We start from the raw sequence: 14,482 nt of genomic DNA, 5'->3' as shown, positions 1-14,482 counted from the left end.
GTCTTCTATATTTTTATCCTTTATGCATTGGATTTTATCATGTTAGTCCCTTTGCCTGTTTTTCTTTCCCTGTATTTGTATCTTCTTTTTCAGGTGGACTAGAATTCACCTTTCTTAAAAAAAAGGGACTTTGACATGGTGCCCGTTTGGCATCCCGTTAGAAACGTGGTGCTTGAATTAACATGATTTTGTTAAAATGATTTTGAGTAAAATTGTGTTTGAGTAAACGTGATTTATGTTTGGATGATTTGTAACAAACGTGATACTAAAAAAATGAATATTGTTTGGATCCAATTTATCAAATTCACGTTTGGGACTATAATTAAAAAAAAATCGTTAAAATTAAAGACACCAATGTTTTTGTTTTGTTTTTGAAAATACCATGAAAAGGTTGAATTAAATGGATAATCTTCCTTGTGTTACTACGACTTTTTTTTTTTATAATATTGAGGGCCGAAGCCCACGTTCACCACCACATTGGTTTGCTTCCAAGTTCCAATGTAAAAGATATTTAACGTCAAAAAAAATGTAAAAGATATTAATAATAGTGACAAAAAAAAGATATTAATAATAATAACTTATCCTAAGAAATATCTAGAAGATTGAAAGAAAAACTGAACTACAGAGGAAGAAGACCCTGCAACGCTCACAAAGAAACAGAAAACAGGGGAAGGAGAAGAGAGGACAAAGCCAGATCGAGAGAGTGAGAGGGGTTGACACAGCGATCTGACCAATTTTACAGTGAATATTGCATTTTGATGATTCAATCTTCCTCTCCAATTTATTAACAGAGAAACAAACGAATAAACAGAGCAAGAAATAAATAAAGAATGAAAGTAGATCTGAGTTGGTGAGACAAACGGGAGAACGCTGACGCAGAAGCTCAAATTTCTGGCTTCCAATTAAACGTTGTTTTGGGGTGGATTAGCGTTCATGCGTTTCCAAAAACGCATATCCAAACAATTAAAGGAAACTTTAGAATCACGTCTACATAAACTCAACGCGCGTTTGAGGCTCAAAACGCTATCCCAAACAGGCCTGATCCTCTCAACTGTAATGTGACAATTAAAAAAAATTAACGCAACTGGTTTAGCTTTGTCTGTTACTCTTCTTCCTTTATTTTTTAAGTGTCATCCATTCATCCTAGATAGTGGGTTATTGGAGTCTTTTTTCCAATTCTATCCTCTCAATGAAGTTATAAAGCTTTCTAAACAAGATAGTGGATAATTAACTTTTTTTCTATTCTCTCATATGAAAAAAACATTTATCATTCTTCCCTCCATATTAGAATAAAAAAATTATAAACTCCCGCCAATTCCATCTATTTCTTCTGACATAATTTAATATTAACACCTTTTTCTATATAACTTTGGAATATCTTATCGGTACTTTCATGAAATTTAATTTACAGTTACTACCCAAGACTTTGAATTGATGTAATGAGAATTTAATTTTCATTTACTAGTAAGGATATAATAGATAAAAAAGGATCAAAACATCCACATCTAAGGGTACAGTTAAAAAAGCAAAGCCATTATTCTTTTTTTGGCCATCATCACATTTTTAACCATAAACGGTTAGTAGTAAATTTAATGTGATATTGGCTTACCTAGTTTTTAATATCTTAAGGAAATATAAGACGTTTTACTTTAAACTATTAAAACAATATACACAATACCCTCAAATTAGTTGTATCAATTCTATAAATTTGTTCACTCCATCATTAATTATACTTCCGCTGTATAAAATAATATCATTAATTATAAAGAGAAAATGTTAAAACTTAAATATAATGGAAAGTATGCTATTTTCGTAATGTAATACATTAATCATATTTTTTACTTCCAAAAACAACTAATCATAGTTATTGTTTTCTAAATATGCGATCTTTGTTGTAAGGAATGGTAGTAAGTAAGCCACGATTATTTACAGTATTTGGGCATGAAAGCCGGGTTGTCTTATTAGGATAAAGACGGATTCCATGAAGCTTCCTTATGGAATGGAAGAACGTGCCTGACATCATAAGGTGACCTAGATAATTGTGAGACATAAAGCTAATGAAGGACCAACAGTTGAGAACATCTCAGAGTGTGTGCTATCGCGCCGAAGGACACAATGAAGCGTGACATAAAGCTGAAACATCTCGTAAGTGTGTGACACCAATCTGAAACCTGTCGATGATAATTGCGTGACATAAAGTTGGCACCTCGATTTTTTCAAGACAACTCCTTTTAGCTGGCACGCCGAGTTTCAAGAACTACACGGGAGCGAATTTGAGACGACAGCGAATTCATAGTCGAATACTCCCTCCGTCCTCGTTTATAAGTCACTTTTACGTAATTCTCTAGGATTAAGAAAATAAGTTACTAGTATTGAATTTGTAAAATGTTTTATTGAGTTTCCTAGATTACACATCAACTTCTCTCTTGAAATTAATTTTTTTTTCAAGATTACATTATGTCTTTCATATTAAATATAAGGGTAAGTTTGGAAAAATGCATTAAATACTACATTGGTAATATAAATTAACTTATATTTTGGGATTAAAAAAATCTCAAAAAGTGACTTATATATGGGGACGGAGGGGAGTAATATCCATAAGTTATGATGCGATATTCGGTAAAGAATTTGTGCTAATGCAACTGAAACTCCTTAATAATGCATTACAATAATACAAAGGCAACAAATAATGGATTAAAACATTACATCACGTTAAACAGTTTCCATAGCACTTAGTCTCAGACATCCAACGATACCGAATGCTCAGCATATGGCCCTACCCGTCCGTGGCGTCCTAGTAGGCTGCAACATGAAACAAATTAAGTAAGATTTATACGGTTTTTTTTTGTTTTTTTGTTAATCATGGAAATGATCACTAAAAATCATAGGTATTAAAAAAATAACACCTTCAAAGTCATCAAATTCATGATCCCCTCCCATGGAGGATCCATCGGTCGACGTTCCTTTAACCAATGGGCAAGTTAAGCGATTGTGGCCAATCACTTTGCATTCGCTACACTTCAAGGGTCGCTTTGCCCTCAATCGAGAAGTTGACGGTCCACGGGGACGACCCCTGCGCCGGTGAGTCGTTAGACCTGCGTTAGCAGATGGAGTTCCAGTGACACCTTCTGGAACTGAGGGATTGTTTTTATTCTCCAAGTGTTGAGTGTGACCTCCAACAATCTCCCATGTCTGGCGAAAGTCATCAATAAGCGGACAAGCAAGTGTACACATTTTCCTACAGGCTTCGAGCATACAAACATACCTGGCAAGGACCGCGGAATCTCGGAAAAGCGACGGGGATGACCCCGGCGTTTCACATAAATGATCCTTTGCACCTTGACTCCACCTTTCAAGCACAAGTGACTTGGGAATGTTATGTATATTGAGATCAACCAACACAGCAATGATGTGGGCACAAGCTAAACCAATGCTTTCCATTCTCATGCATGAGCATCGGAATTCAAATGTAGCCGTATAGTATGAAACAAGCCACTCCCTACTAGATTCCTGGGACCGCTTAACCGTGTACATGGACATGCCAAGGGTATCTTCGCAATTAGAAATTATCATGTCAGCGGCAGATACAATGGTGGGACGGAATCGGAAGAATAATTGGCGGGTCAAAATACGTGAGGCTGAAAGCTCAATACTTTGAAAAAGGGGTGGAGCTTTCAAACCCGGGTCTCCATAGCCTGAACGAAAATCAGCTTCAACTTCTCTATGTCGCATGTATTCGAGACAACGATGAAAGTGCTGTAGAAACTCTTTCAAGTTGTATCTTCTCTTGACAAACTTCCCAAGTTGGGCGTTGAACCCTTCACACCGAGATGTAGTCCTAAACCCGGCAAAAAACTTACCACGAAAGTAGGCCGCAGCCCAAGTATGTCTTCTGGCATACATGTCAATAATCCACGGATGTTCATGTAAATTAAATTCTTCAACCAATGATTCCCACTTTCTTTTAAAATCACCTATTTGAAAATCACCGAACATACAAGTCTTGAACTTAGGGAGGAAGTCAGGAATTTTGATATTATCGGTTGCATTACACATCAAGTGCCACGCACAGAGTCGGTGAGTGGCATTGGGAAAGACCCTCCGAATGGCATTCTTCATTGCCTTATCTCCATCTGTGATAACTGCTGTTGGACTCTTCTTGTCCATTGCCTCCAACAACTGCTCTAGCAACCACACATATGTTTCTTCATTCTCGTTGCCAATTACAGCACCACCAACAACGGTTGTTTGATTATGGTGATTGACACATGAAAATATGACGAGGGGACGCCGATATTTGTTTTTTTTATATGTGGCATCGAATGCTAAAACATCCCCAAACACGCTGTAGTTCATCCGACCTATCCCGTCACACCAAAACAAATGTTCCAGATTTTTATCAACGTCCTCCGTGTGCCGCACAAACATAGATGGGTCTTTGATACCTAACGAGGCTAGATAATCTAATGCCCTGCGTCCATCTGAAACATGTGCTCGTCGTTGCTTCCCAACTTGGTTCTGCAGATCTTTCAAGCTGTATTGCGTGTTGTTATACCCCTCAACCTGTGCAGCATGTGAATTGTAGACGTCGGCTGTTGTTAGACCCGAACTCAAATGAGTTTTCAAACTCAAGATATCCGCTTCGTGCATTTGCCGGTGTGCAGCCAACATTGCTGCATGGCTTCTTTGGAGCACGTCGTGGTTATGAGCGTGTACAAACAAGCTGATGTACCACCGTTTTGAGTAACCCTGAATATGGACCCGTAATTTAGCTTTGCATCCACACCTATAATTACTCCTAGCCTCAGCTGTCCGCTTCACATCACTGTTCTTGCGAAAGCCTTCCCTATGACACACAAAAGTTTGTTGGCGTACCTCTCCTTTCTTGGTCCAGCGTTTGGTGTCTTTACGAATAGAGAATCCGGACAATCTTCCAAACCAACAGTAGAACTCGAACGCCAGCTCCAAGCTCAAAAATGAAAACCTCATGATTTCCTCCAGTCTCATGGTCATTAGATCCAGAAGGAGAAAGTCATCCTTTGAATCAATTCTGACAGGATTGACGGGTATTTTGCCATGCATTTCGTTATAATTTACCCCCGCTACATCATCTGTATTGTTAGCTGGGTTAGCTGTGTCAGGCGAACCTTCGTCCTCATCACAAATAGAGCTGTTTTCTTCGCCATCGAGATCGCTTGTCGACCTTTCACCGGAGTCAAGCTCAGTCTCATGAAGATCATAATCGTCGTGGTCACCAAGGCCCTCACCCTCAAATTGATAAGCTGAATTGCTGTTTTGTCCATCAGCGTAGTCATTGTCGTCTTCATTCATAGATTGACCGTCCTCGTAGTCATTGTCGTCTTCATTCATAGATTGACTGTCATCACCGTTAAAATAATTTTCAAGGGCCCCAAAATCATATTCATATATGTTCTACAAACAATCAAGAAGGAGATTCTTAGAGTGCGCAGCCATGGTTAAAGTATGTTACAAGTACATAATACACCGGTCAATGCATACCTCCTCATTTGCTGACCACGAGTCATTAGATGGTGAACTCTGCGAGTCCTCATCCAGGCCAAAATTCGAGTCAACCTCCATGTTGTCGCTCATTGGATCAACTCAGACCTACACAAGAGATATATATATATATATATATATATCAAATTTATTACTTACTTAGAGGACCTTTGACAGAGTAGAAACTCCGGCCGCATCACTATAGTTTTTAACTTCCATAAAATTAAATTAAATGCATGAAACCAAAGATAACAATAACGCACACAACTCAAAGGAGATGAAGTCGATCTCAAGGAGTATACTCACAAACAAATTTCTTCACAAATCCGTTAACAGCACACGGGTAGCCAGATAAATCAATATAACCGCGCCAACAATAGTAAACCGTAACAGATTTGAAGGCCTCACAATGCAACAGGGATGATCTTATTCGATTGTGGAAGACAAGATAGGGTTTGGATCTGCTCGACAAGGAATACACCTAGTTTTCGTGCTTTAGCTATGCAAGGGAAACGCTAAAAAATAAACATTGAACTGGTCTACAAGACTGTTACAACTCTTCTTGTTGCTTATCAATGGTGTGTGGAGATGAAGCACAGATATAGATGAAATGACTATTTATGAACGGAATTGTGCTTGTATCCTTTCTTTTTTTTTTATGAAGCACAGATATAGATGAAATGACTATAAAGACGGAATTGTGCTTGTATCCTTTCTTTTTTTTTTTTGGTCAATATTCTTGTAGCTTTGCTTAAACCACTAAAGAACCCCTCCCTTTATTTTCTGGACTAATTCTTCATTGCGTTTCTGGTGGGCCTTACCTTTAAAATGTTAATTTTTTTTATCCTGTAGGCCTTTATTGACAGAAAAACATATAGGCCGTTTTTTGTTAACGTGGTCGACGGCCCAGTAGTTACCTAATGTTTTTTTTACTTTTTTATTTTGCTGATTTGATCTTAAAACATAATCTTCTGTAGCCGATAATATAGTTGAGTTAACCCTAGCTTAAGATCATATACAATTGTAATTGGTTACCTTATTTTGTACAGTACTGTATTTTGTTCAACCTCGAGCATAGACAACTGAGAGTTTAACTAAGATAGTATTCACGTTACATTGTCATTAAGTCAACTAATGTTAGTTTAGTTGATAATTTTAACAACAAACTTGGTTATGCAATTGGGAGTATTTTATATGTAGTCATCAAGTTACGTTGTCAACAAATAACTAATGTTAGGTTAGGTAGATCATTCGTACAACTAACCCTATTATATGAAAGGCTAGAGCATGGCTAAGTAACATTTAGTTAGAAGGGTCATTAGAATAACTAACTCTCCTCCATCGTAGACTAAATTTCATCTACCTTTAATTGTCCATCAAATAACTAATGTTAGGTTAAGTGGATCATTGGAACAACTAACCCTACTATATGATTTGCTAGAGCATGACTAAGCAACATTTAGTTAGCAGGATCATTAGAATAACAAACTCTCATCTAATAAAGACTAAATTTTAACTACCTTTAATGTCATCTTCTTCGTTTTAACAACTAATAATGGGTTAACATGTCATTGAATTAGATGGTTGTGGTTTAACCTAGATGTTCAATAGTCCCTCCACCAAGGGTAGTACTTCCGACATCTGTCGACAACCAACACTCGTTTAATCGAACCATATATTAACTAACCCCAGTTTGATTCAAGATTATATAAGTAGTAACATTATGTTAGGTAGGCCATTATAATAATAGATAACATCAGTTTATACGAGATATTAGAATCACCAACGTTTGGTTAAGATGTTCATCAACATAATTTAACTCACTATATAATAACTAATGGATAGGGCAACCTAATAATAATTCCTTCAAAAGGAGATAATAAAAGATGACTATCGCAACTATTGTACTCCTAACAGTTAGTTAATAGGATCAGATGAAAAACTAAACTATTCATCATTACGTTGATTTAAGTGTACCGTAATTGTCATTTACTCAAATGGAAGACCTCAGTTATCACTGAGGTCATGGTAAAAGTCTCAAAAGAAAGGTGGTATTAATCTTTATCCATCTTTAACGAATTATGCAGGTAAAACTAAGACAACAATTTTGGGAAAAATGTCAAAATCTGGGAAATATCCAGATCTGGAAAATTTCCAGATTTATTAGCCGGAGAAGACGAATGTGTGGCGGCACCACGCCGGAGTTCCGCCGGAGATGAATGGACCACCCACGATGATGTGGGATTTTTATAGAGGAACAAAGGTGATGCATCCGATCAAAGGTGGTGGATCCGCCGGCGTGGCAATCTGAGACCAGACCGCGGAAAAGAACACGTTTTCAGATTGTGAATGTCGCCGGAAAAATGAAGTTCGCGGGCCTCCAAGCAACAACTACTGGTGCAGCTGTATGGGCTTCCCGCATGAAAATTGATGATGGAGATAGTGAAAATGATGGTTCTGGCAGATGAGGAAGTATTGATGATGATGATGATGAAGAACACGGTGATGAAGCCCAGATCTATTTTAGAGGACTAGCTATTGAAATATACCATATTTTAGGCGCTGGATATGAAATTAAAGAGGAAAAGGGACTGAAAGTGGAAACAAATCTTGAAGTTTGACCTAGGCCCCTGGCGCATTTACACTAATGGCGCCGAAAAAAAAATAATTGTAGTTTCAGTCCTTTTTTTTTTGGTGGACCGGTACCTCCTCAGAGAGATGCCGTATGGAAGATTTCCCCTTTATTATATGAAGAAATTCGTTAAATTCAATTTTTTAGGAATTCGTAACTTATTCCTTGGGCATTCAGCTTAAAAACTCAAGAATTTCGAACAAAAATTGAAAATATTCACCAACACTCTAACATTTGCACAAATTTAGCATGAGAAAGTTTGGTTAAAGTTCTCCTTCATCATATTTTGAATCGTAGGGAATTTAATTTTTTTTTAATTTTGTCACTCATTCTGCGGGCTAACACCTTTAAAACGCAGGAATTACGGCTAAAAACAAGAAAACTACACCGATACTCAAAAAATTCAAAATATTAATCCTAAGTAAAATTTGGTTAAAACCTCCTATCTTTATACGGTGATACTCAAACAAATTATTTTTTTAAGACTTCGCAGCTAAATCGATGGGCTAACATATTTAAAACTCACAAATTTCGATAAAATATTGAAAGTTTGCACCAACACTGAAACCTTTGCCCATATTTTATGTACATAAAGTTTGGTTAAGGCTCCCCGTAATCATACGATGAAACTCGGAAAAATTAATTTTTTTGAATTTTGTCACCCATTCTAAGAGTTAATACATATAAAATTCAAGAATTTCGACAAAAAAATGAAAATTTCAACCAACACTAAAAAATTTGAACAAATTTTGGCTTGAGAAATTTTGGTTAAATCTCCCCTTCATCTTATAATGAAACACGGAAAAATTAATTTTTTTGACTTTCGTCACCTATTCCAAAATACCTTTAAAATTCATGAATTTCGATTAAAAATTGGTAATTTTCACCAAGACTCAGATATTTGCAAAAATTTTAGCTTGAGAAAATTTGGTTAAAGAACCCCTTTATTATATGATGAAACTCGTTAAATTCAATTTTTTTGGAATTCGACGCTTATTCCATAGGCATTTAGCTTTAAAATTCAAGAATTTCGAAAAAAAATTGAAAATTTTCACCAACACTCTAACATTTGCACAAATGTAGCATGGGAAAGTTTGGTTAAATTTCTTCTTCATCTTATTGTAAGATCAAGATTTGGTCATGTGGTACAACTCTATGTTTTGATGATAACAAGTATTTATTTGTGGATGAACAATTATGATACTCTAACGTTTGTCTTGAGTGTTTTGACAAACAGGTTCTGATTCTGACACCAGAAAATATATTCATCAGAAGATCAGAAGATCTGAAGATCAGAAGATCTGAAGATCAGAAGTTCTGAAGATCAGAAGATCTGAAGATCAGAAGTTCTGAAGATCAGAAGATCTGAAGACCAGAAGATCAGAAGCTCTGAGGATCAGAAGCTCTGAAGATCAGAGGATCTGAAGACCAGAAGATCTGAGGATCAGAAGATCTGAAGACCAGAAGCTCTGAAGGTCCAGAGGTACTGAAGGACCAGAAGCTCTGAAGGACCAGAGGCTCTGAAGGTCCAGAAGATCTGAAGGTCCAGAAGCTCTGAAGCGTCGTCAGATCAGAAGTCAATGGTTAAAGGCAAATGTCACTATCAAGAAGTACAAGAGCAGTGTACTATTCTCAAAAGCCTACCTACCAAGGTTCAGCCACAGCAGGTTCTGGAAGTTCCAGAAATGCCCTCCAACGGTCATATTCTCTCAACAGAAATATCCTTTGCACCTTGGACTATTTAAGGCTGAAGAAGAGAAGAAAGAGTGTGGAGAGAGAAACCAAGAGCTGCAATACAAGAAAAGATTCAAGCCTCCACTTTCTTCATTTGTTCTTATTTAGTTTACACTCAGCTTATTTAGAAGCAAACCTTTGTAAACACTAACCTCAAACAGTTGTTTGATTTTCCTTAAGGGACCGGGTAGGTCTGTATCCTTAAGAAGACTAGGATCTGTGTATCTTAGTGGTGATTCCTTTAGGAGATCAAGGTTGATCGGATCCTAGAGAAGACTAAGAGAATGAATCTTAGTGTGAGCTAAGTCAGTGTATTGTTAGTCACTTGTAGGTCTCAAGTGCAGTTGTAACAATTATCTGATTAGTGGATTGCCTTCATTCTAAGAAGGAAGAAATCACCTTAACGGGTGGACTGGATTAGCTTGAGTGATTCATCAAGTGAACCAGGATAAAATACTTGTGTGCTTCTCTCTTCTCTCTATCTTTATCCGCTGCACCATCTATCTCAGACAAACCGAAAAGATTTACTTTAAATCTTAAGGGGAAAGTTTTTATATTCAAAACTCTATTCAACCCCCCCCCCCCCCTTCTAGTCGTTTTTCACACCTTCAATTGATATCAGAGCGCAAGTTCTGATTACCACACTTAACAGTGTTCAGTAGATCCGGGCCAGTGTGAAAAACTCATGGATTCCACCACTACTACAAGCAAATATCAATACAGTGCAAGACCACCTATCTTTGATGGTCAGAGATTTGATTTCTGGAAAGACAGAATCAAGAGCTTCTTTCTTGACTTTGATCCTGATCTCTGGGATTTTGTTGTTGATGGTTACACCCCTCCTGTTGATAAACATGGTGTAAAGATCCCAAGGGAGAAGATGAGTGAAGATCAAAAGAAGGAGTTCAGAGATCATCACAGATCAAGAGCTATTCTGCAAAGTGCCATTTCATATGAAGAATATGAGAAAATTACTGATCGTGATTCCGCTAAGTGTATCCTTGATTCCTTAAAGATGACACATGAAGGAAACAAAAAGGTGAAAGAGACAAAGACGCTGTCCTTGATCCAGAAATATGAATCCTTCATCATGGAACCTAACAAATCCATTGAGGATATGTTTTCCAGATTTCAGTTGCTTGTGGCTGGAATAAGACATCTCAACAAAAGCTACACTACAAAAGATCATGTCATAAGGGTCATTCGAAGTCTTCCTGAAAGCTGGATGCCTTTAGTGACTTCAATAGAGCTTACAAGAGATGTTGAGAATATGAGTTTAGAAGAACTCATCAGCATACTGAAATGCCATGAACTGAAGCGCTCAGAAATGCAGGATCTGAGGAAGAAGTCTATAGCTTTGAAATCCAAATCTGAGAAGTCAAAAGCTCTCCAAGCTGAAGCAGAAGAATCTGAAAAAGCATCAGAATATTCTGATGAAGATGAGCTGACTCTGATATCCAGAAAGCTCAACTGCATTTGGAAGCACAGGCAGAGTAAATACAAAGGCTCATCAAAGGACAAAAAGTCAAAGAAGCACTTCAAAACAAAGAAAAGTCTGATGGTGACTTTTGATGAATCAGAGTTAGAGGATGTTGACTCTGATGGTGAAGTTCAAGGACTCATGGCTATTGTCAAAGACAAAGGAGCAGAGTCAAAGGATGCAGTTGACTCTGACTCAGAATCAGAAGGAGATCCTAACTCAGACGATGAAAATGAGGTATTCGCTTCTTTCTCAACCTCTGAACTGAAACATGCTTTGTCTGATATCATGGATAAGTATAACTCTTTATTGTCTAAGCATAAAAATCTGAAAAAGGACTTATCTGCTGCTTCTAAGACTCCTTCTGAACATGAGAAAATTATTTCTGATTTAAATGTGAGTAATCATGCTTTAGTTAACTCTAACTCTGTGCTCAAAAATCAAATTGCTAAGTTAGAAGAAGTTATTACTTATGATGCCTCTGTTAGTAAGAATGAATCTAAATATGAAAAATCTTTTCAAAGATTCCTGGCTGAAAGCGTAGACAGAAGCTTAATGGCTTCAATGATCTATGACGTAAGCAGAAATGGAATATATGGCATTGTCTATTCTAAACCTTCTGAAGTTGCTGCATCATCTCTTAAGAAAGGAACTTTCTCTATGTCAAAATATCATGCTCAAATTCCTTTCTATTATCCTGCTGAAAGACCCAAAGTTGTCAGAACTTCTGGGCTAACTAACAAGAAAGGACCCAGAAAGTGGGTACCTAGGGATAAGATTATATATGTTGCAGATATCTTCAATAGGTCCATCGAAACTCCAACCATGGAACCTGGACAGTGGATGCAGGCAACACATGACGGGAGAAAGGCATATGTCCCAAGATCCAAAACTTGAACCTGAAGGTGAAGTTGATCTTGGAGGCATCAGTAGAGTAAGATTTGGTCAAGGAATCATTGGTTTTTGATAAGAACCCCTCTGTTGATATTCTGAACGCTATTCATGTTAGAATTAATGATAAGCTTGACTCTGACAAGTCAAAGCTAGCTGAAAAAGCTTGGAGAGATGAGCATGACCGTTTCAGAAAGAAACAAAGATTCAAAACCTGTCAAACCAGAAGCAACAACATCAGAAGATGCTACTACAACTTCTGACTTGCATCATCAGAAGAAGAGTAGGTTCATAGCTTCTCATTCTGAAGTATCTGAAGATGAAATTTTGTCCAGAATGGAGATGTCACCAGAACCACACTTCTGCTCTCATCAGAAGATATGCTAATCAGAAGCCAAGTATCCCTTGGTATTCCTTCTGAGGGGGAGTATTTCGTCTTATGCTCTTACTATTTTTTTCCTCCATCATTCTTTTTGCTTATGACAAAAAGGGGAAGAACTAATAGTATATTGACAACTCCCTTATGTGATCAATTTCTATGCTCTAACGATACATTCTGATTGATGTCATCTCTCTCAATGTTATGATACATCTTATGACTCAATTAACTCTGATCACATACTTCAATATAGCTCAGAATCTAGATACTTCTAACGTGGTTGATATTAAGTATTAGATTCAGGGGGAGCTTAGCTCAGAATCAAGCTCGAGTCTTGAATTCAGAAGGAGCAAGATAAACTATACACATCAGGATAAGTTTTAACTCTGATACCTTATACTCTGAGTGTATTCAGTTTATTTGTTTAGAGTTGTTCATCAAAATACATGGTTTTGTCATCATCAAAAAGGGGGAGATTGTAAGATCAAGATTTGGTCATGTGGTACAACTCTATGTTTTGATGATAACAAGTATTTATTTGTGGATGAACAATTATGATACTCTAACGTTTGTCTTGAGTGTTTTGACAAACAGGTTCTGATTCTGACACCAGAAGATATATTTATCAGAAGATCTGAAGATCAGAAGATCTGAAGATCAGAAGTTCTGAAGATCAGAAGATCTGAAGATCAGAAGCTCTGAAGATCAGAAGATCTGAAGATCAGAAGCTCTGAAGATCAGAGGATCTGAAGACCAGAAGATCTGAGGATCAGAAGATCTGAAGACCAGAAGCTCTGAAGGTCCAGAGGTTCTGAAGGACCAGAAGCTCTGAAGGACCAGAGGCTCTGAAGGTCCAGAAGATCTGAAGGTCCAGAAGCTTTGAAGCGTCGTCAGATCAGAAGTCAATGGTTAAAGGCAAATGTCACTATCAAGAAGTACAAGAGCAGTGTACTATTCTCAAAAGCCTACCTACCAAGGTTCAGCCACAGCAGGTTCTGGAAGTTCCAGAAATGCCCTCCAACGGTCATATTCTCTCAACAGAAATATCCTTTGCACCTTGGACTATTTAAGGTTGAAGAAGAGAAGAAAGAGTGTGGAGAGAGAAACCAAGAGCTGCAATACAAGAAAAGATTCAAGCCTCCACTTTCTTCATCTGTTCTTATTTAGTTTACACTCAGCTTATTTAGAAGCAAACCTTTGTAAACACCAACCTCAAACAGTTGTTTCATTTTCCTTAAGGGACCGAGTAGGTATGTATCCTTAAGAAGACTAGGATCTGTGTATCTTAGTGGTGATTCCTTTAGGAGATCAAGGTTGATCGGATCCTAGAGAAGACTAAGAGAGTGAGTTTTAGTGTGAGCTAAGTCAGTGTATTGTTAGTCACTTGTAGGTCTCAAGTGCAGTTGTAACAATTATCTGATTAGTGGATTGCCTTCATTCTAAGAAGGAAGAAATCACCTTAACGGGTGGACTGGATTAGCTTGAGTGATTCATCAAGTGAACCAGGATAAAATACTTGTGTGCTTCTCTCTTCTCTCTATCTTTATCCGCTGCACCATCTATCTCAGATAAACCGAAAAGATTCACTTTAAATCTTAAGGGGAAAGTTTTTTTATTCAAAACTCTATTCAACCCCCCCCCCCCCTTCTAGTCGTTTCACACCTTCACTTATTTTCAAACGTGGGAAATTTAATTTAATTTTTTTAAATTTCGTTACTCATTCCATGGGCTAACATCTTTAAAACGCAGGAATTACAGCTAAAAACAAAAAAACTACACTGATACTCAAAAAATTCATAATATTAATCCTGAGTAAAACTTGGTTAAAGTCTACCTTCTTTATACG

General features: G+C 37.3%; 1 protein-coding gene across 1 annotated transcript; it reads right to left on the bottom strand.

Moving 5' to 3' along the window:
* Positions 1-2,794: 2,794 nt before the first annotated feature.
* Positions 2,795-5,601, bottom strand: LOC130713279 (protein FAR1-RELATED SEQUENCE 5-like). Its single transcript, XM_057563057.1, has 3 exons — positions 5,521-5,601; positions 2,907-5,433; positions 2,795-2,802 (listed from the first exon to the last, which is right to left on the bottom strand). The coding sequence occupies exons 1-3, from the start codon at positions 5,599-5,601 to the stop codon at positions 2,795-2,797; spliced, it is 2,616 nt and encodes an 871-aa protein (XP_057419040.1).
* Between the last annotated feature and the right edge of the window lie 8,881 nt (positions 5,602-14,482).

This window comes from Lotus japonicus, chromosome 4 (genome assembly GCF_012489685.1).
Source record: "Lotus japonicus ecotype B-129 chromosome 4, LjGifu_v1.2".
Taxonomy (NCBI): domain Eukaryota; kingdom Viridiplantae; phylum Streptophyta; class Magnoliopsida; order Fabales; family Fabaceae; genus Lotus; species Lotus japonicus.
The sequence above is the reverse complement of the archived record's forward strand: the minus strand, read 5'-3'. Positions and strand labels throughout refer to the sequence as shown.

Bases quoted from the DNA above. Each gene is read 5' to 3' on its own strand.
- LOC130713279 (XM_057563057.1), bottom strand. From the start codon at position 5,601: ATGGAGGTTGACTCGAATTTTGGCCTGGATGAGGACTCGCAGAGTTCA. The intron at 5,434-5,520 runs GTATGCATTGAC...GATTGTTTGTAG, and splicing joins CGTGGTCAGCAAATGAGGAG to AACATATATGAATATGATTT.